We start from the raw sequence: 22870 nt of genomic DNA on the forward strand, positions 1-22870 counted from the left end.
GAGAGAGAGGGAGACACAGAATCGGAAACAGGCTCCAGGCTCTGAGCCATCAGCCCAGAGCCCGACGCGGGGCTCGAACTCACGGACTGCGAGATCGTGACCTGGCTGAAGTCGGACGCCCAACCGACTGCGCCACCCAGGCGCCCCCAGTATGTGGTTTAATTTGCATTTATCCTATTATGAATGAGAGTTGAACATGTTTTCATATATTTCAGAACCATTGGTATTTACATTTCTATAAACCATTGGTTGTTCTTCACCCATTTTTCCATTAGACTGTTGACTTTTTCTTCTTGATCTTTAGATTCATTCAATACTAAATCCTTTTGTTAAAGAATTTGAAAAGAAACAAAGGTAGTGTTTGTATGTCTGTTATATCTCAATAAAGACAAAAGCAGTCATCTTTTGCCTTGTACGTTTTATAAAGCATGAACCTGATAAGGGATATAAGAGAAACCCCAGTCTTTCCTTTGTTTACTGAGGCCTCTCTTGATTGTCCTTAGTTTCATTTTAAGAAGCATCCCTAAATTTAATAAAAGGTGCATTTAGTATTTTGTTAGACTAGATTGAATTGCAGTAAGTTTACATATGACAAATTTTCAAAAGTCATTCAAACCTTGCAACAGAGGAAGTCAGTATGACCTGTAATAATCTATCCTTAGAGTAATGAGAAAAAAAGTTGTTACCTCACAGGCTGTATATTATCGAGGACTCTGTAACAAGAAATATAAACATTACCTTGAGATCACATCAGTTTCTCAAAAAAATGAATATATCCAAGTCTTCCCGTAGTTTTGTGAATTTTTTTTTTTTTTTTTTTTTGCTGGTAGTGTGTGTGTGTGATCGTTTTTTTGTTTTGTTTTTTGGGGGTTTTTTTTGGTCTACAATCTTTTTGGCATCTTCTGTTTTGGAGAAGGCAGCGTCTCTCAGGTTTAAAATAGTTATGACATTGGGATTTTTTCTTACTTGGAAACTGTACAAGGCTTTAAATCAAAAGAGAAAAAAAGTGATAGGCTTTTAAAAAGTCCCTAACAAACCATTCTTTTAAGGAGCGATGTTCCCAGCCATCTAACACGTGCATGTTTATGTATTATGTTGAACCACATGAAATTGCCGACGTTTTGACTATTTTTGGCTTATCAAACAGTTTCATGGTTCAGTCTATTATGCCACAATCTTACTCCTATAATTTTAAGACTGATGGATATATGGCTAACTTACAGATACCATGTATGTGATATGCCTGTGTTGGTCGCTGATTTTCTTTAATTCGCTGGATGACTGGATTAGATTGAAGATGGAGGAATGCTTACGTGGAATAAAAGAAAGATAAAAAAAAAAACTGCAGAAGCTGTCTCTTTTTCTTTCTTTTTTTAGAAAGAGAGAGCATGAGCTGGCGAGAAGGGCAGAGGGAGAGAGAGAATCTTAAGCAGGCTCCACGCTTAGCACAGAGCCTGATGTGAGGCTCAGTCCCACGACCCTGGGATCATGGCCTGAGCCGAAATCAAGAATCAGATGCTCAACCAACTGAGCCACCCGGGCGCCCCAGAAGCTCTCTTTGCAACACTTTTCAGAGAGTGTTCTAGCCTTGCTCTGCATATACTGCAGGTTAAACTATTGGGACATTTCCCTTTATTGTACTGGGAATTCATCTTCTGTCCTCAAAGAATGCTGATTATGTACGGGTTTAGTTCAGATTACTGATAACCTGTTTTCAAAATGAAGGAAATGATATCCAGTCTCTCTCCCCCTTGTAGAGCGAAGACATACTTGATAATGGATGAGAACCTTACTTTTACCGGGACTGATACTTGAGAGTGCCAGGCTAGGAGTTTTTGGCTTTGTGTGTAACTCATCCAAAAGAACAAATTAATGATTCTCATTACATTGCAAATCTAATATACTCAGCACTGTTCAAAGGGCTCTTTTAGAGATATGTGAGAGAAACAAGCAGAAAAGTTAATGAACTTGAATGCAACTGGATAAATGTTTCAGTCATCAAAGTATTTTTGCTGAATGTCTTGTTTTAGGCAGGCTGTGCTAGGTGATAAGGGGACACAAAAAAGAGTTGCAGGTTCCTTTTAAAGAGCTTCAAGTCTACTGACAGCAACAGAAGTGTTTGTAAGTGTAAAAGAAGACAGAGAAGAAGTGCACTTTGTACGTTCGATTGAAAGCTTTGTGCATCATGACAGCATTAATACATCTTTTTTACTTCTGTTTAATGTTCTAGTGAGAAATCATACTATATTGATTGACTTGAATCTCTTGTCAAAATGATTAACTTTAGGGTCTCCTAATACTTGCTAAGATGCAGTCTGTTGGTGATTGCTGTTGGTTGCTAACTTGGTACTACCTTCATTGGAATTTGAGCAGTATTACAGTTGACAGATTTTTAAAACTTTATTTATTTTGAAAGAGAGAGAGAATCCCAAGCAGGATCTGTGCTGTCAGTGCAGAGCCTGATGCGGGGCTCAATCCCATAAACCATGAGATCATGACCTGAGCAGAAATCCAGAGTCAAGACACTTAACCGACTGAGCCACCCAGATGCCCCAATATTTTAAAGTATATTTTTTGGTGTGACTCAGAAGTGTCACCTCATGGTTCAGGACTTAATAGAAAGAACAGGAAAATAGATGGTATATAGTAGATATGTTAAGCGTCAGAGTTGTCAGCATACTGGGAAGTTTGCAAAGCTTTGGAAAAGAAATTTTTCACTAGAGAACTTGGATGGTCTTGTCCTAACTTGTTTGAAGCCAGGGACGCTATATTTTGGTGCTAGTTGTCTCCTACAAAGGTTCTCAACCCATGACCCTCAAATAGATCTCCTCTTTTCTCAAATTGTTTTTCTGCTGGGCATCTGCAGTAGTTGGCATGAAGTGCTAGAGAGTTCATGTAACACCAGGCTACTTTGCTGATGAACACTTTGCCCTCAGTGCCTGCTAGGAGTGAAATTAATTAGACTGGTGCTGTCCTAGTCAATTTCCCTCTCAGCAGGTTGTGTGGTTAGAGCTCCTCAGAGTCTAAGGCTGATCTTACTAGCTGCTGGGTTGGACATTTCTTTAAAATTGGAATAAAGGTGATATTATTTAAAAAAAAAAAAAAAAAAAACTTGGCTACAAAATAAATGAGAAGCAAAAAAGATAGAAAAAAAAAATGGCCAAGACCAAAGTAGTACTTTTTTTTTTCTGGTTGTAATAATGGACCATGGTGCAGTAACAACTAAGCTATTAAAATAAACTGGTTTTTAAACTTGTCTTTTTTCTTAGGCTTAGAGAATTCTTAAATTAATTGTTAGATAACTTTGAAGTATTTTTTAAAACTTCAAAATAAACTTGTTAATATTTCATGATTCCCTCAGTGTAGAGATGCACCACACATCTCCAGAGCCAAATTTTATGCTCTTAACATGCAGAATTCACGTCTTTGTTGCCAGTCTGCCCAAAAGATAGTTTTAAGTGGGAATTTTTAAATTTCATTCTGGCTCCTACTGGCAATAATGATAATTGGGATTTGTAAAATTGCCTAAGGTGCACTTACTCATTACGAGAACTAGACCAACAGTTCTTGAGAATGTTTTCCATCCAATGGAAGCCCACTTTGATCATAGGTGATCAAGTGTAGCATCTGGATTCTTGAGTGTATCATGGAGTCATGAATTGCACAAATCGGGGAGGCCAAAATACCACTGCATTGCTTAGTTTGCTAGCTTATGTGAAATAGCGTGTCATGTGTATAAAACTGGTAACTCCATCTGTGATTACATGGGATGCTTTAGTTGTGAATTGCTGTAGGATAGTGTTTAAAACCGGTGGGGACTCTGGTAATACCAATGGTATTACTCAGGATGCAGCTGTATCTTTTTTTTTCTTTTTTTAATGTTTATTTATTTTTGAGAGAGAGACAGAGACAGAGCATCAATGAGGGAGAGGCAGAGAGAGAGAGAGAGAGAGGGACACACAGATTTCAGAGCAGGCTCCAGGCTCTGAGCTGTCAGCCCAGAGCCCAACGATGCAGGGCTCAAACTCATGAACTGCGAGATCATGACCTGAGCTGAAGTCAGTTGCTTAACTGACTGAGCCACCCAGGCGCCCCACAATTGTATCTTTTTAATCCATGCATATTACTTAAGTGGCCAGTGAATGTGTATGAGCTGAGTGATTTCTTTGTTCATTTATCCCTCTTTCTACAAAGGATTTGAGACAGTTTCCAGAAGTAGTTAACTTCTATATAAAAGAGTAAACAGTTGAGGCAATTATAGCAAGGTGAATTACAGTGTTAAGAAAATAATAAAGCTATTACAGGGTGAGCATATGATCTGATCCTATAGTGTCAAGAGATAGCTTACATATTTGTCTCAGAGCTTCCTAGTAGCCAAGCAAAGAGGGCAGCATTGTGCATAGCTGAAAATAAGCCAGGTGTCCAGGGAAGAAATGTCTGCCTTCGATATTATAAACCAGTGTTTGATATAATGGAGTACATCCTTATAGTATTCTTACAATACAGTATATTTAAAAAAATGAAACAGAACAGTAGGAAGAATGGTATAGACTCAAGTGGCTGTCATCCCAAATATCAGATATACGTATTGTCATATTTGCCTGAGATCATCCTCATTTGAGAAGAAACCAGAGAGAGCAACTTGAGTTGCCTTCTGTCCTTGTCCCGGCCTCATTCTTCTCTCCTGCTTTCCCATCGCGAATCTGATGTATAGCTTGTCACTGTTTTTTCCTTTTTGGTTTTTTAACTTCTACTGAATGTATACATCTGTAAATAATATATAAATCTTAAATTTGCATAAATAAGGTACTGCACATGCCATTCCAAAACTTGCTTTTTTTTTTTCATTAGCGTTGTGTTTGATCTCATCTCCGTGGTGCTGCAGATCTAGTTCATTAATTTTAAATCCTGAAATATGGTTTTCCATTATATGGAAATAACCCAATTTAGGTTTCTATTTCCCTCCTAATGGATTTTTAGTTTGTTCTAGTTTTTCACTGTTACAAGCAGTGCCACACTGAACAGCCTTCTCTGTGTTGTCTTCTGCCCACGGGCAGAGTTTCTCTAGGGCAGTGGTTCTTAAAATGTGGTTCCAGGACCAGCATATCAGGATCACTTGGGAACTTGTTAGAAATGCAAATTCTTGGGCCTAGTTCAAACCTCTGAATCAGAAATTCTGGGGATGGGGCCCAGCAGGTGATTCTGCTGCACACTAAAGTTTGAGAACCCCTCCACTAGCTCATATACAGTTAAAGTAGAATTACTAAGTCTTAGGTTGCATGTATATTCAACGTATTGCAAACAGCAAATTCCTATCTAAAATATACATACTAATTTACAGCCTCACTGGCAGCGTATGAGAGTCCCCATATCCCCATATGTGATATGGTTGATTTTTTTTCTTGCTGGTCTGAAAGATGTAAAACTATTTAAGAGCTATTTTATTTCCTTTTTTGTGAACAATATTTTTATGTAGGGTCGTTGGCTTTTGTCTTACGGATTTTGTCGAAAATGTATATATCAATTCGTAAATTATCCTTTTGTCACACATTACAAGCTCTTTTTTTTTCAGTTTGTTTTTTGGCTTTGTTTATTGTACTTAAAAAACAGGAGCTCGTGGGTGGCTCAGTTGGTTGAGTGTCCAACTTCGGCTCAGGTCATGATCTCGCGCTCCGTGAGTTCGAACCCCACGTCGGGCCCTGTGCTGAAAGCTCAGAGCCTGGAGTCTGCTTCCAGTTCTGTGTCTCCCTCTCTCTGCCTCTTACCCACTCATGCTCTCTGTCTCTCTCTCAAAAATGAATAACCAAATTCACCCGTGGTCGAATGGTTTTGTGCTTTGAAAAACCTTGCAAAGGGAGAATTTTGATTTAGATTTTATTTGCTCCGGGGACACCCTGTGATGTATACACCCTGAGATGTATAGCAGTTACTTGAAAATGGTCTGAGGCTTAGGAGACGGGTCAAAGTTAGATTTGGGCATCATTTGTATAAAGGCAGAAATTTGACACTGGGGATGGATAAAATGAAAGAGAATGTAGATTGAGAAAATGTTTGAGAATGAAGCCATGGGAATAGCACTGGAGAAAGAGAATCTAATAAGAAAGATTGAGGAATGATCAGAAAACAGCAAGGAGAAGAATTTGGAAAATTGGGTACTGACGGAGTATGTATGTGAGCTCTCTACTGCTGCAGAGAAAGGAACACATCCAAGAAAGTAAATGTTGCCCTTTGAGAGAGCAGCTAGCAATGAGGTGAAGAACGGAAGACTACCCTTAATAAGTTTGCACTGAACTGTAGAAGGTGCGGTAGTAGTTAGAGTGGTAACAAGGTCATTGTCTTTTAGGAATGCGGTATTTTTGCCCTCTGGGGAAGGAGCCAGTGGCAAAGTTGTATGTGGTGGTCACTGCGCTGGCTGCTCTTTGGCTGCCTTTTCATGAATGTATTTTCTGTGCCCTTTGAGTAAATTCATTTGTAAGATAATATTAGGGATTGGGCAGAAGATTAAAATAGAGTGACGGAATCGTGACCAGTAGGCTGTTTGAGATTAGGTGATCTTCTCTGAGGTTAGCATTGAATGCCAAGGAGCCATTTGAATGATAAGGTAGAGCATTCCAGGCAGGAGACAAAGTTTCCAGTCTGCAAGGTCACACGGAAATAGGAGAGTATGCCATTAATCTAATAAAATCCTCATGCTTCTTGGGTCAACCAGGGTGAAGAGAGTAACAGAAGTCTTTGTCCCCTGACTTTGGAGATCTCGTTTAACCTTCAAACTGGCGATGTCAAGGGTTCCAAGTCCTCCACCTCCGGCAGAAATGTCGAGTGGCCCCGTAGCTGAAAGCTGGTGCTACACACAGGTAGGTTCATGTTTTCGCTCTGTAAATCTTGTACCTTGGGAGGATTTTGGTGCATGAAAAGAATAAGATTTCTTTTCTTCACTGGGTTTCCTGCTTTCTCTCGGACATAACTGTCAAATAGCAGATAGAAAAAGTACTTGTCAGCTTTCCATTCCTTGGTTTTCCTCGTGGAATCTCCATGTCCTAGGCCAGTGTTTTTCACTGGAGCTTGAAAGAGGGGTGGGGGGGAGTCTTTGAAACTGGACCCACTTCTATCCACCTTGATGGAAATGTGTTCCTCTTTGGGCAACTCACAGGAAACCAGGTTTGAGATTTGCAACCCCAGGCAGTGGCATCAACATCTCAATTGTCAAACGCTGCTCTGAGCAAAGGCTCATTTTAGGTACGGCTTTATTATCTGCTTTCCCACCCCTGTCCATGTTTTTCTCACTTTCCACCCAGTGTTTCTCAGAAGTGGAGAAATGTCATGAAAGCAGTTGGTCACTGTGAGATTTCTTAAGATGTGGGCGAGGGACAGAAAAAGCTGAGCCTCCATGCTGGCCAGACAGGGCTATCTTCCTATGGGAATCATGCAGAGGGAGGGAGGGGAAATGATTATTTGATCTTCAGCCTGTGTTTTAGGTTGCCTCCTTCCTATTTAATCGCTTCTTGGTTTTCTGTCAACAGATCAAGGTAGTGAAATTCTCCTACATGTGGACCATCAATAACTTTAGCTTTTGCCGGGAGGAAATGGGTGAAGTCATTAAAAGTTCAACCTTTTCATCAGGAGCCAATGATAAACTGAAATGGTGAGGAAGAACATATCTAGCTATAAAAATTTTTCTAAAAGTTGCCCATTTTCTTGGTTTTACGACACAGCCTAGCTAGGATGTAAGATCCTTGAAGGTGGAGACTTTGTTTTGTTCCTAACGTGTTCCCCGGCGCCTAGAACAGTGCCTGGCCCATGATAGGTGTTCACTGTACATTTGTTGAATCAGTTCAATGACTGTGTCAGGGACCAGCAAACTCAAATGGCTGTAGGGTAATATAAATGAGTAAGGAGGGCCAGTGTTGTAAATGATACTCATACACGATACGGTATGAGTGTTGACCCCTTGGCAGATGAGTGAGTGTCCTTCTAAAAGGGGTGGTGGCCGCTCAGCTCCAGCTGTCTGTAGCTATGTGGGAGTAAGGGCCGACCGTTGACATATTTTCTGATTCAAGAAAAGCAAGAAATTCAGATGTTAGCGCAAAAAAATCTCAAGTTTTAAATTGCCTGCTTTTAACAATAAAGGAGATGTATTTGCTTAGACAATCAGAATGCCCGGGGTGTAGGATGGTTTGGAAGGTAGTTGGACCCAGCAGCCCAGCAGTGAGTTTAAGGACCCCATCTCTCTCTGCTATCCACGCTTATTGACCATCTGAAGTCTGGCTTCACCCTTGTGGCTGAAGGATGAGTGGCAGTGGCCACGGGTGTAACACCTGCCGTTCGACAAAAGTCTTTGAACTTTCTTTGAATTAACTGTGTGGCCAAGAATACGTCAGACATCCACTGACTGGTTTAGGTTTGTGTTCCCTCAATTAATCTTTGTGGCGAGAGGAATATGATCGGAGTGTGGAGGTCAGCCCCATCCAAATCACGTGTCCCCTTGAGGAGCCGGCAGCTAAGGATACAACCATATGCTCGCTGCAAAGACCGGAACACGTGTGTGAGCCACCAGTTTTGATCTCTGATAACCCAGCGAAGAGTTAAACAACTCTCCGTCCATGCATTGTTTGTTGGCTGTGTACATTAAGCAGTGTATTACTAGGTGATACTGAGAGAACGCTTTATTCTTAGGCGTTGTGTTTAAATTTGCATCTTGAGCACAACATACAGTGATGTATACGGCATATGCACACCCTAGAGAGGCACTGCATTGGGCCACCTGTTTGAGAGAGGTGCCATAACACTGGCAAGGCCTAAGGATACATCTGGCCTTTGGATTGTATGTGGTAGGAGCAGTGTGAACCACATGCAGATCAACTAATGACATTTACAACTTAACTCAGTCGAACCTATTAAATTCTGTCTGAAATTTGTTTTGATTCAGTGGCAACAGATTGTTATCTCCGACTCTCTTTGGAAGCCTAGCTTGGAACTCTATCCTGTGGAATGGGAGTTTGCTTTTGTCTGTGCTTCCTCCATACTGCCTTCTTTATTTCAGTCTTAGAATATTATTGCCAGATTGATAAAATGTCCGTAAAAGATTATGTGCTGTTCACACATTTCTTTGCAATACTTTTTCTCTCCAAAGGTGATATTAAAGAGCTCAACAACATTGTGTTTTTCATGGCTTCACTATAGTCCTGACCAAAGAAGGGGCAGCCTTTCCTGAGACTGAGGATTAGAACAGAGTGGAAGTAGGCTCAATTTGCAAATGTTTTCAGGGGAGAAAAGAGTGATTTGGGAGATTATGAGGAAAGAGGCAGAGATGTAAGGGATGTGGTGTCAGATTCTAGAATGCCCTTCTATTTTTATTGTTTACTCCTTAGAAGGTGACTCAGGTTGCTCCCAAACAGTGGTTCCCAAACTAGTCTTCTGCTGAATCAGAATCTCCCGCTATGGGGCCTGGATTGGTTCTCTTAACATCTTCTTCTCTCAAGAAATAGATGTTTTGTATCTCCTGTCACGTCACAAAACCTACAAACATGGATGCTTTTGACCTATATTTTTTTCCCTGTCTGTTTTGGGCAGGTGTTTGCGAGTAAACCCAAAAGGGCTAGATGAAGAAAGCAAAGATTACCTGTCACTTTACCTGTTACTGGTCAGCTGTCCAAAGAGTGAAGTTCGGGCAAAATTCAAATTCTCCATCCTGAATGCCAAGGGAGAAGAAACCAAAGCTATGGGTAAATGCTCTGCTCTTCATGCAACTCTTTATTTTCACATCAAGCAACTTCATACACAGACAAGTTGTAGATTTGATCTGTGTTCTGAGTAACCCTAAATATGACTTTTTTTTTTTTTTTTCCCTACGCCAGAGAGTCAACGGGCATATAGGTTTGTGCAAGGCAAAGACTGGGGATTCAAAAAATTCATCCGTAGAGATTTTCTCTTGGATGAGGCCAACGGGCTTCTCCCTGATGACAAGCTTACCCTTTTCTGTGAGGTGAGTCCTTTTACCCCACGGTGAGACAAGCAATTCCCAGACCTGCTGGGAATTGGTAGGCTTCATTATGTTGTTTCAGGGATGGAGAGTGAGAAAAATCCCCAAGTGGTGTGGCGCAACCCAAGTGTTACTTCTGTGATTGAAACTGTCGTGATTTCGGGCTTGTTGGGCACCTCAGCTTTCTGCTCGTTGCCATTCTTAAAAACAAAGATGGTGCACCATCTTGGTAGGAGTGATTTTTGACTTGCTTGGGTCAGGATTCTGGCTTTTTCATTGCGGGTGTTTGCAGGTAGAATTTGGAAGGGCCGGTGCTGCAAGCCGAGGAGAAGGGCCAGCAACTCAATATATATATTTGTCCCGTTACCCTTTCCGACTTCTTAAGTGGGAAGGCTACTTGTGTTTGACTCCAAATCACTTTCCTTTTCTGCTCTACTGGATGACTCTTGCCAGGAGTTGGGTATATCACTTTGTCTTGCTGGAGTGGTTGTGAAATTAGGAAGGTGAGAACCATTTTTTCCAGGGTGAAGGGTAGGTATAGCTCTCTAACTCGTGGTTGGCTAGGCGAGTTCCGTGTAGTCAGCCAGGAGGGTCCTTCTCTCACCAGTGACCCAGGAGCCTTTCTGGGTTTACAGGAGAAGCCTTGAAGTAAAAATCCCAAAGTGAGAGTGAGGTAGAAAGTGGTTTCTTTAATAAGCATATACTAGTCAGTCATTTCATGCCATTATCAGTGTATTTAAGGTCCTCACAAACTCACAGAGTCACAAACGAATGAAGCCTCCAGTCGGATGGGATCTTTGTGTTCCCTATGCGTCGTATGGTCAAGAACCACTTGCTGAGGGGCACCACTTGAGAGTGACCACTGTGTTTTCACGGGGAGGGTGCAGGCAAGTTCCCCGACTGCCAGTGTGCTCTGTCATAATGGTAGGTTCACACCGTGAGTTAACGACAGGTCCAAAGGCTTATCACCACCTGCGCAGTGGGGCAGGGTGTCCCTTCGGAATCCTGCCCTTTTGTGGAAGAGGCCTGGCCAGCAGTCGCCAGCTTCTCTCCCCGGTCACAGCTCGCGGAGTGTTTCTGCAGAGTAGTTGCTGGGGATTAGAAAACTTTGGACGCATAGTTTATTAAAGGACTGCACTAAATACATAAATAGTCACGTAATAGCTACCTCCTCTCCTTTCTCATTGCTAAGTAAAAGAAGGAAATACTAGAGTGACGGCCTCTCTGTAAATACATAAAATGTTGCAGTTGTTTTTGTCTGTGAACTTGAAATTTGTATTCTGTGTAAGTCCTATTATTTACAGATCGTGCTCAGTTGCCCTGGTGAAAAAATGAGAACAATTAGGTGGTTTTGTATGAGCTTTGATGTTATGAAACGTTAAGACCATCAATTTAGTCTTACCTCTCTTAGAGACCTATATTTCAGAAAGATTTTAAAATAGTGGAAAATTCTATTTTCTTTTGGAAACGAAAGCCAGTCTTTGAACTGTTCTCTGAAAGAAGAGAAATCTCTAAATATCGCCTCTGGTGTTCTAGGCAAAGCCTCAACCTTTATTGCCACATTTTCCAGTCCACAGTCGGTCCAGCCTCTTCTGCTTTGCTCCCCCTTCCAGCCCATCTCCCCAAATCCCTTCCAGCTACTCCAACCCCTGTATCGCCATTCTCGATTTGGAAACCAATTGGCCTGCCCTCACTTGGCAGTCTCTTACCCTGTGGTTAAGTCCAAGGCTTTGCTTCCCCATGTGAAATTCTCTCCCTTCACTTCCCCATATGAAATTCTCTTAGGAGAAATCCTGTGGTTAAGTTTAGATTTGTCTTACTGACTTCGAAGGGAAGTGAGATGACACTTTGGAAATGAGGAGATGTTGAACAGGGAAACGTCTGCTGAGTTCTGCTGATGCCATCGGTTTCTTCCCATCGAACCAGGTGTGCCATCTGTTCCGCTCACACTTCTCTGTTGGCCACAGGTGCTGAGTGTTGCTTCTCATACTTGGGCTTGTGCCTAGTGAGACTCGTTTCTGTTCCCAGGCTCTCCACGGACTTAGTAGCATTCAGCATTGCAAGACGGTTGCGTGGGGGGGGTGTGTTGGATGTGTGTGTTTTAAAAATGTCTGCAGCTCATCTGAGTTCTTAGTGCTTTTCAAAGCTAGATCATTCTTTGCTGCACACTCTATCCTTTTGACCTGTCGCTCCCTTTTGTCAGTGGATTATTTACAAACCGGTATTTGGTTCATATTTTTATTTTATGTATCATTGGTTTAGTTAGTATTTTTTTATTATTCAGAGGCTTTTATGCAGTCGATGTCCACATACAGATTTAGGTTATGAGTCTTCCACCGCTCCGTTCGTCACTCAGCCTTTGGCCTGGGTACTTCCCTCCTATCGGTTGGTGGATTATTTATAAATAAGCTTATTGCATCTTGGTAACAAAAGTACGGCTGTTCCGTGGATTCTTTTGGCTGTTCCTAGAGGCCACACGGGGGAATCCTGAGGTGAAAGGCTGAGAATCACGTTTGTCTTTGGGCTTTATTTCAGCGGTTAATGAACATTTAAATGAAACTAGATCGCTGAACGAGCAGTCTCGTTTATAATGCGCCACACTGGGTTCACCTCTCAGTGACGTTCTTGTGTATTAGGAAATGGGACGATTCTTGCAAGTCGCTATGGCTTAGTTGACGCATTTGGAAGCATTTTCAAAGCATTCCCTGAATTGTCTCTCATCACAATCCTCGGAGCCGGATTAGTTCTCTTACCTTCATTTCGCGTTACTGGGGGGAGAAGCAGTGCCTAGGGAGGTCAGGTAATTTTTCCTAACCTTGTACAGCAAATTAGTGTCGGGCCGTGGCAGCTGCACGTACCCCCCTCTCGTCCGCCACGCGGCGCCACGCGGAGCCGAATGCCGTTCGGCCGAGGAAGCGTGGGCTCTACCACGTTTTCTTAACAGAGACAGTCTACTTTGGCGATGAAAGGCTCGTGGAGGCTGTACGCTTTTAATTTTCCCTTTAATAATTTGGTTCACAGTAAAACCTCCATGAAGTGTTTCAGCTTCTATTGATTCTTCTGTTTATATTGAAAACGAATAGCTATAAACCATAAAAATGCATATATCCCTCTCTCACTGTGTGTGCCTCTGACAGGTAGAAGATTCCGGTGTCTGTCTGCAATGTTGCAATTAAAGTTGAAATGTGAAACACCATATGAATGAAATACCAAATATGAACTATCTAGACCCTAATGGAGTCTTAAAATAGCACTTTCCTTCTCAAACATAGAATATCCTCTCATGGCCCGGGAATATGTATTTTGACCAAATTTTAAATTATGTGGGTCTGTTTTTCTTTTTTATCATCTTATTAGTGGATGGTCTGGAGATATTGGTTGAACTGTGTGATAACGCCAATATTGAGTGCTCTTGACCTACGGAAATGATTTAATATGTAACATTATTACAGATTATAAACATAATGTTGTAAACCTAATACCCGACCCAACAGCATCACCAGTAACTCGGAACTGGCCTGTGTGCTCCTCCCCTCTCCCCTGGGCCTCATCCCCCCTCAGAGGATGATCTGTTTCAAATTGTACGTTATCATCCCCTTGTTCATTTGTGTGCCTGAACAGCGACCTGTTTAGGTTTGCTTGTTTGTGCCCTTGATAAAAACGGTGTCAGAACGTACGCAGGTCACGTAGGTCACGTTGCTTTCTTCGCGTCGTATGTCTAAAATGTCTTTATGTGGCGGGTATAACTAGAGTTCTTTCATTTTTAGTGCTCTGTAGTAGTGTGCTGTGTGAACGAATATGCAACAGTTTATTTATTCGTGCTCTTCTTGGCGCGTGTCTAGATTGTTGCCGGTCTTTTGATTAGAAGTAATGCTGCTGCTGCAGACCATCTCTGTGCGGCAGCCTATTGTTTCCTTGATTGTTATCATTATATAGAAGCTTCAAAATACATTTCCATTGGTCTCACCTTGACTTTTTATGTTTAGATAAAATGTACAAGAATTGGCACAGCCTTTAGTCTTTTATGGAATTTTCTTCTCTAAGAAGAGGAATCGACTTTAAAAGTGAGGCCCGTTTACAACTTGGAACATAGAGGGGTATACAGCCTTCCTGAGACATTTTCATGCAGTCATTTCTAAGACGACATAAATGTCACCGTCACGTCATCTTCACAGCTGCAATTCTGAATGAGTCTCCATAGTCGACTTCACAGGCATTAACAACAACAAAAAAATCTTTAGTTTTTCTCAAAATGGTCTCATTTTAGCATCATCGTTTGCAGAGGAAAACAATCCCTTCCTGAGTTGAAAGTTTGGACTCTGAAGACTCATTTGTGAATGCCATTTAAAATTTATTTTTAATTAAGCGTATTTAATGTTGGTGAGAGGTGCCAGACATTCAGAGCTCTGGAGACTCCAGGCATCCATATATCTACAGCACAAGTCTGGCTCAGACAGTAAAGGTACATTCTCCTTCCTGCTGTGTTCCTGTCTGTGTCTGGAGAGAGGAATGGCCCCAGCGAGACAAGTCATAGTCTTTGGGCCTCCCTCATTACCAAGCGCACATCCAACCAGCAGAGGGTCCGCCGGTAACCGTAGCTCGGAATTCAGCTTAGCTCTAGCCAATTCATTTTACCCAGTCTAGTAAATCGCCATCAAGTGTGAATGACTCTGGGCTCCTGTCAACCTGGTTTAATTTAAGCTTAGGAACCCACTGCCAGAAGCGTTCTCCGTTCCCTTCATTGACCATCCCAAGACGTTCCAGCCTTTCCCAATGAGGAAGTTGGGTTTAATTGGTCTTTTCCTTTCTTTTTCCTTTCTTTTTTTTTTTTTTTTCTTTTTTTTTTTAAATCCGTATTTCCAGGCTATGACTGGAAACAGGAAACTTCTACTTTTGGTGTTAGTATGAGAAAGTGGCTAGAGCAAACAAGAGGTCTTAGGACAAGAGAGAATCTCTGTGGGGTAGTTTGTGCCGGGTCCTGAGCTATTAAAATAACGTTATAATCTGGCTCTGATAAATGTGCTACAAACGTTAAGTACATTCATAATTGATTAACTTGGCTGCTTCATTGCTGGAGATCACAATGGCTAGTTTTAAACAAATGACTAAATTTCTTGAGCTGATAGTAAATATCTCACTCCTGTGCAAAAGAGACTACGGGTCACCTGGATGGGGCGTTCATTTTACCTCTGGGTTTGTGACTGCATTTAAGGGGTAACTTGCATCTTGAAGGGTGAGAGAAACTTGGGTCATTTAGGATGTTCCTTGAGCTGTCTTTCTCATCTAACTCATAGCAGTAGCAAGAGTGAGGAGCCGATCCTCAAGGTTTGTGAATTCGGCTTTATATTAACATTCCTAACCCCATACGATGGAGATGAGGCATAGCAGTGGTTGCTAGGCAGAAGACTGGTCTGCTGGGTCTTACCTTCAGTTTGGTAGCTTCCGTTTATTTTGGGATGCTGTATGATGTATAGATCCTTGTACTTGGTATCCTAACAGATTTATCTGAGTTTCACTGACCCATTTGGAAGTTACTTGGGTTTTTATCTAGGCTGACCAGTTCACTCAGCTAGTTAAAGCACGCTGCTGTTGAAGTCGTCGTGGCGGGTTGGATCCCTCCGTAAATCCGTGGCCCTCATTCTGTTCCAGAGCAGTAAGTGCATGTCTAGCTGGAGGCAGCCATCTTGTATGTCATCGTCACAAAGGACCGAGTAAAAGCGTGTAAATGGTGTGGGCTACCCACCCAGCTATCACTGCTGGGGAAGACCTTCCCAAGCCCAGTTCTGTTTATTAGACTAACCTCTATGAGGAAGCGCCAATTATTTACCAGGCCCAATAGAGGCTGCATTTTATTTTCGTGGTCCAGACCTCATTAAAATAAAGTGCTTTCAGGCTTATCAGATTCTTGCTTCTAGAGAGTTTTAAGTGGTAGTTTCTGTAGGAGTTCTTTGTATTTGACCTTTTGCTTAAGGCAGAATAAGGTAAATACTTGAGGTTTAATACGTGTTTAGGTCAGTGTCCCCGTTCCCCCGTGTCTCCTTCCCCCTGCCGCCCTGTGGCTTTGCCCAGGTTTTCAGGGCAGGGGAGGCGGAGCTTACTAGCAGTTGGAGGAGAAGGAGATTTGTGGGGCTTTGTGCTTCTCGTCTTAGGATGGTGTAGAGTAAGTATGATCGCGGCAGATTGGAAATTACTTGATCCACAGGATAAAGCCTTCATTTGTGGAGGTGGTTTCAAGAGAACATGACTAACGTTTGTATCTGAATGTACTACAGCATCGAGGTAAAAGTCATCTCTCTTCCTGCTGGGAAGAAAATTCCTGGTAACAGAACCTTTGGACTAGATTTCCTTGTCTTTCACAGGTGAGTGTGGTGCAAGATTCCGTCAACATTTCTGGCCAGAACACTATGAATATGGTGAAGGTCCCTGAGTGCCGGCTGGCCGATGAGCTGGGAGGACTGTGGGAGAACTCCCGGTTCACAGACTGCTGTCTGTGCGTTGCTGGCCAGGAGTTCCAGGCTCACAAAGCTATCTTGGCAGGTTGGTATTTATTCATGGGAAGCTTTAGTTTTGGTGAAACAAAAAAAAACCGTGGCTGCATAATCACCTTTTGAATAACATCACTTTTTCGAACTGGTGCAGAAAAACTGCAACTAGATGTATTTTTTCATGGTGGGGACATGAGTTGTCATAACCCAGAAGACTACTGTCCATATTAGGTCACCACTGTCGAGCAGTGGATGATGATGTGTATTGAATGCCTTTGTACCTAGAGGGTAGATGTCAAAATGCCGGTAAAGAGCAGGTGTTGGCCCCTAGATAGGGACCTGGGATGTAATGGAGAAGATTCTGGACCCAGGACCAAACCACCGTCTGGCTAAGTCCCCCAGCCCTGGAGTGTTAGCCCTCCCTGCAGTACAGACTATGCTATAGGAGAATGAGAATGACATGGAAGATCAGGTCTTGCTCTCATAAGAGGCCCTTGGTCCCTAAGACCAGAAAGACTGACACAGAACGGCCCCTGATAAGGCAGCACTGACTTCACCTCCCACGAAGGCATAGCAGTCAGCCACAAACTTCTGTTCAGACCATAAGCCATAAGAGGAAGTCACGTGAACTTTCAGGCAGCAAATTTCTTAACCAAGACTCTCAGCAGTATCATTCTAAAACACACACCTGGCAAAACCTCAGTCTGGCTCAATCCAGCCGTCTTCCTGTTCCTGCTCGCAACTAGGTGTTACCGTGTATTGCCAAAGGAAGTCATTAACTCTTAGGTTAGCATCTCCACGCTTGGCTAGGCTCTTGGCACCGTCAGGAGCTCTTCTGCAGATACACCGCTCCCTTTCTTTTTCATAACAATAGATACTTCAGACTGTTTACTGGTCTCCTTCGATCTCCAGCTCCTAAAAGAGATGCCTGCCGCTGCCGCTGCCGCTGCTGAGAGAATATTGAGGCCCTTCTCCCTCCGCTCTTGTCTGTCGCCTTACCTGCCTTCTCCCTGCGCTCTCCGTGGGGGGGTGTTCTTCCTTATGGCCAAAGCAGCCTATCTTTTCAACTTCTGTTTCATATCACAGGCCGCCTTCTCAGAAGCCTCACTCTGCCAGTCATACCCTTGCTGGGTCTCTCTTTCTCCAATTGCCTGTTTACCCCCAGCCTGGAAGCAGACAGGCTCAGGCTTCTCCTTCTAGTTATTCATTCATTTATTCTCTCTCTCTCTCTCTTTAAATAGAGCTGAGCTTCTTGAGTTAGCACATTTACTGTCTCAACTTCTTTCCTCCCACTTATCCTCAGTTCACCTCCATGCCACGAAAGCAGTTTTCCAAAGTTCTGTGACCTGCTAGTTCCTAAATCTGAGGGATTCCTTAGTTCGTATAGTACTTGATTCCTTTCTCCTGGTTTTTCCTCCTGGTGCTCTGGCTACTTCTGATATGTGGCCTCCCTCTTCTTCACGCATCCCTGTCAACACTGGTGTCCCTAAGGGTCCGCCTCAGTTCTCTTTTCCTCTGCTTATTTCCCCCCAAGTGATTTTATTTATTCGCATAGCCTCAGTTTCTGTCTAGCCACCGAAGACCCTCTAAGCCTGTTGCTGCTCGGACCCTTCCCTTTTTACTAAAAGCACCAACCCTTTAATCTTCAACTTCTGTGAAGTATTTTAGTACCTTACGGTTGATGAGCCTTCTGAAATAAAAGCAATGAGAACGAATATCTCTTTGGAATATACTAAAATATTGAGTCTCAGAGGGCTGAGTGGTTTGCCCAAGATAACGTGGTTAGAAAATGACAGATCCAAAATTAGTTCTTGTGGACAGAAACTGTAGGCCAGCGTTCAAGTAACCTGTTAGCTCAGAGTTCTACTACATATTCTGTCTGGTCCTCCTCTCAGGTGGAGATTGGTAGTCTCAGCTTTCGTCAAAACCTCTGATTTATTGGGCAACATGATAAAATTTGAGTTTTTTAGGCCTTTTATCACTTTCATGGTTGAAATTAAGTGGACTCGTTTGTCCACGTTCATTAGACTACAGTGGGCATGGCCTCGAACACCGTTTCTCACCTTTTTTCATTATCCCCAGTCCTCCAAGGGGAAAAAAAACCCAAATTATTCCTAATGGGAGACAGTAAATACCGAAGATTAAGATTTTGTCAGGAAGGGTTGAGTTTTGAAGGGCCACAAGTGGTTGTAAGATTGTTTTTGCCTCTTTGGGGCATTATCATCTCTAATGTGAGTGCATGGCTTGAAGGAACAGACAACCTGCCATCCACAAGCATGCACTTCTCCTAGTTAATGGATGCCTTTGAGCCCTGTTCTTGACCTCCTTGCCGCGTGATCCCTGGAACTGGAGAAAGTCGGTGTCATGGTTTCAGGCAAAAATCCGGGTATTAAAACATGAAGGATCTTCCATTTGAACCCCCACGTCTACCCAGAGGAGATCGTTGTCATCCAGCATAGGTCATTTGCTTCAAATGAGTGGTTGGAATGGAGCTAATGAGAAATTATTCTGCAAGTCATTTCAGGACACTCGGTTGGCTCAGTCAGTAGAGCATATAACTCTTGATCTCAGTGTTGTGAGTTCAAGCCCCATGTTGGGTGTAGCAATTAGTTAAAAATAAAATCTTTAAAAAGCAAAAAAAAAAAAGAGTGTCTGGGTGGCTCAGTTGGTTGAGCATTCGGCTCAGTTCATGGTCTCACAGTTCGTGTGACCAAGTCCTATGTAAGGCTCTGCGCTGATAGTGTGAGACTTGCTTGGGATTCTCTCTCTCTGCCCCTTCTGCATGCATGCATGTGATCGTGCACTCTCTCTTTCTCTCTCTCTCTCAAATAAACAAACATTTAAAAAAGAAAAAGAGAAGAAAGTATTGGTTTCTTTTTTCCCCCTTATGTATTATTATTTGCTTATTGGTATAATAGAAGAAGAAAGGAATTTTATTATTCTGATACAATTTGAGGCCAAGACCCTTTCCTATAGCAATGGGACAGGAAACAGAGTGGTCTCTTCATAACAGAAGAACCAAGAGGTTTCAGTGTGATAACCTTATCTGTCTCTGTTCCCCTTTCACTTTGTAGCTCGTTCTCCAGTTTTTAGTGCCATGTTTGAACATGAAATGGAGGAGAGCAAAAAGGTATGTGACGGAACGAAGATATGTCTTTGTAGCTAGGTGGCTAGATCCAGATGATTTCCTAATTTGACACCAGATTTATTTTTCCAGTCGTGTTATTAAAATGGCGTAGCATTCTCACTTTCTCAGAGGAGGGAGAGGTGGTCCGGAAGCATTCTAAGTAAAGCAAACTCACTGTGTCCCAGGTAGATCATCCAGTTTGGAGGGAGGGTTTTAGACAGGTGTTTCCACTCAGAAAAAGTCCAAAAAACAAAAAACAAAAAACAAAACAAAAAAAAAAAAAACAACTCTTGTATTTGAGAGGGTAAAGGTGGTGCATAGGATAGGAGGAAAAGCTGTTCTCATGAAGTAGGGCAGAGAGAGATTGCCCATTCGTGTTAGGTTTCAGATGATACACGCCTTACTCCCACCGGAGCTTAAAGTCATGAAAATTGTTTGGGGGTTTTGTTCTGTTGGAATGTTTCTCATTTTTAGTTTTTCTGGCATAGAATCGGGTTGAAATCAATGATGTGGAGCCTGAAGTTTTTAAGGAAATGATGTGCTTCATTTACACGGGGAAGGCTCCGAACCTCGACAAAATGGCTGATGATTTGCTGGCAGCTGCTGACAAGGTGAGATAAGAATAGAAAAATAGGGGCCCCTGGTAGCTCAGTCGCTTAAGGGTCCGACTTTTGATTTTGGCTTAGGTCACGATCTCGTGGCCATGAGATTGAGCCATGGTCATGGGATTGAGCCGTGCGTCAGGCTCCGCTCTGGGCCTGGACAGAGCCTGCTTAAGATTCTCTCTCTCCCTCTGCCCCTCCCCAGCACATGCACGCATGTGCTCACGCGCTCTCTCTCTCTCTCTCTCAAAAGAAAAGAAAGGGAAGGACAAGAAAAATAACCACAAGAGGAGGAGTTTTTTGTGACCTTTTGAGTTTCATCACTGGGCGGCTGCGTTACATAGTACATCAGATGAACTTGTGTCTGAGTGTGGCCAGGACAGTCCTGTGTTACACGTGGGTGCCGACACAATTATTGGTAGAACCCTTTTTATCTTTCAAAGTGTCCTGTTTTGAATGAAGGAAACTACATGGTCACCCTGATTATAAAAAAGGATAAGTCTGATGTTTACCTCTCTTCCCTTCACTGTTGTGATTACATACAAGCACAGTGATACTGAAGTTTTAGGTAACGCTAACATTTGGATTTATGATTTGGCCTTATAATTTATGAAGTGTTCTGGAGTTTGTTAACTTTTTTTTTTTCTAAACAGTGAGTGATTATATTTTCCTTTTAATTCCAGTTAGTTAACATACAGTGTTATATTAGTTTCGTGTGTACAGTCCCATAAGTGAACACTCCCGTAAGTCATCCTGCGCCCATCATGACAAGCACACTCTTTCACCTCTGTCACCAGTTTCATCCTTCCACCCACCTACCTCCCCTGAGTTCCTTAACTTTCTTTGCAACTTTGTCAACAAGAGAATAACCTTTTGCTCAGGGTCGTGGTTGGCATTTTCAACTTTTACCTAGGTATTTATTGAAATATACCATACTCAGAATTACGAGATGATGGGCCGCTCCTTGGGAAAAAAGAAATACTACTGTAATAAACGTGTGTGTCGATTGTAAGATACACTTCAATTTGAGAATTATTAAAGTGTGAAAATTAAAATATGGATCTTCGAATCAAGGAAATAAGGTGATGACCAAAACAGGCCAGTGATTCTCAAAATAAGGTTGGGGGGAAATGTTAATGAAGCACTGAGTTTAAACAAGTCAAATTGAGGTTTTTGTGTGTTGCTGTCTCACTGCAGGATTTCTCAGAATCTTTACTATGTTAATGTGCGCTGTGAGTTATCTAAAAGAATATGATAGCATTTCTCTAATTTAGTTAACCCTGGAATCCTTTCCTTCAGGGACCGGTGGGGATTAGTGGCCCCCAAAACACACTTTGGGAGACTGACTTTCATTGTGTAGATACATCAGAAAGAGCTCGGTAACCTGTCCTCCAAGGCCCTGTGGTCTGAGGAAATACAAGCTGGGGGGTTGGGTGGCTATTCATCCTGTGAAAGTTTTCCTTAAAAGGCCTTAAACCTGGCCAGCAGTAGACCCTGTGAGAAGGACGGTTCCCTGCCGGAAGTGCTGCCGCTTCCTGCCACAATGCTGCAGCACCCATCCAAGGGCAGAGCTGGCTCAGACCGAAGGGCACTAGAGCCTTCCTGGGATTGGCCCATAGGAATAGTCTCCTTCCACCTTGCTTTGCACCTTGGGAACAGAGGAAGTACTTGTTTTTACAGTGGAAGCTTTATCTTTATTGATCAGCTCTTCGGAGTGTTTGTAGAGGATGAGGCATGTAAACCCAATCGGTGCTACTGATGAAAACGATTGAATAATAGCTGTATCCTTCTTATCAACCTTTCGAGATTAATACAGTTAAGCACTGTGAACATGCCATGCCCTCCCAGTCTAGCCAGCTCAGCTCTGACCACAGGAATCTTGCTTTCAGTGGAGGCAATAAGAAATACACACTGTGAACTCTGGGGAAGCAGAAGACACAGCTTTTTATACACATGAGTTTATAATGATTGTGCCTCACCCACCCTCTGATTTTCGGTGAAGTTTACACGCACCAGATTGTTTATCCCTCTCGTCTTCTAGCTCCCGTAAGGACGAGTAGTATCAAAAGGCCCACTTTTTAGACGGAAATACCAAGGCTCAGCGGTGGATATTCTCAGAGCCAGGGTTTGACATCTGCGGCATTCCTGGGGTGTCCATTCCTGCTCCTCGGCCAGAGAGCCGACCGGGGAAGCCCCTGTGAGCGCACGGAGCGCGGGGATCAGCCTGAATTGACCTTCTGTGGATGGTATTTTCAGTACAGTGCCGTTAACTTCCCGTTTTAAAAGATAAAGTAATTGAATCGCAGCCGTGCTTTAAATTTGTGAATGAGAAGGAAGCGAAGGTGCGTTTTCAAATTCCATTCAGAATTTCCCATTAGACAGTCTCTGCTCCAAGCTTATTTTAAAATATTTTTACCTTTGCGCCTTGTTGTGAGCTTCAGGAAAACAGAATAAGAAATCCTTCATGGAAGGATCTAAACATCTAGAATTTACCCAAGAGGCTGAAACAGCTTCTTCTGAGCCTTTCCAGTCTCCTGGGGACATGTGTAATTAGACCAAAAACAAAACAAAACACGTCGGCCAGGCCTGGGAGACACAATTTCGATCTCTTGGGTAAGTACAACCATTAGGCAGGTTTTTCAGAAGCATAATTAAGAAAAAAAAAAAAAAAAAAAAA

General features: G+C 42.5%; 1 protein-coding gene across 3 annotated transcripts in view; it reads left to right on the forward strand.

The window, feature by feature from the left end:
* LOC123603497 (speckle type BTB/POZ protein) overlaps nt 1-22870 on the forward strand; it is a 67460-nt gene that overhangs the window by 40499 nt on the left and 4091 nt on the right. For 2 of the 3 annotated variants that reach the window (XM_045488469.1, XM_045488471.1), the window contains exons 2-8: nt 6710-6854; nt 7521-7642; nt 9571-9722; nt 9855-9982; nt 16339-16516; nt 19539-19594; nt 20080-20202. In XM_045488469.1, coding sequence (XP_045344425.1) covers nt 6777-6854; nt 7521-7642; nt 9571-9722; nt 9855-9982; nt 16339-16516; nt 19539-19594; nt 20080-20202 — 837 coding nt within the window. In that variant the 5' untranslated portion in view covers nt 6710-6776. Of the gene's footprint in view, nt 1-6709; nt 6855-7150; nt 7237-7520; nt 7643-9570; nt 9723-9854; nt 9983-16338; nt 16517-19538; nt 19595-20079; nt 20203-22870 lie in introns of those variants that run through there. The other variant, XM_045488470.1, reaches the window with a different exon arrangement.

Source organism: Leopardus geoffroyi, chromosome E1, assembly GCF_018350155.1.
Source record: "Leopardus geoffroyi isolate Oge1 chromosome E1, O.geoffroyi_Oge1_pat1.0, whole genome shotgun sequence".
In the NCBI taxonomy this organism is placed as follows: domain Eukaryota; kingdom Metazoa; phylum Chordata; class Mammalia; order Carnivora; family Felidae; genus Leopardus; species Leopardus geoffroyi.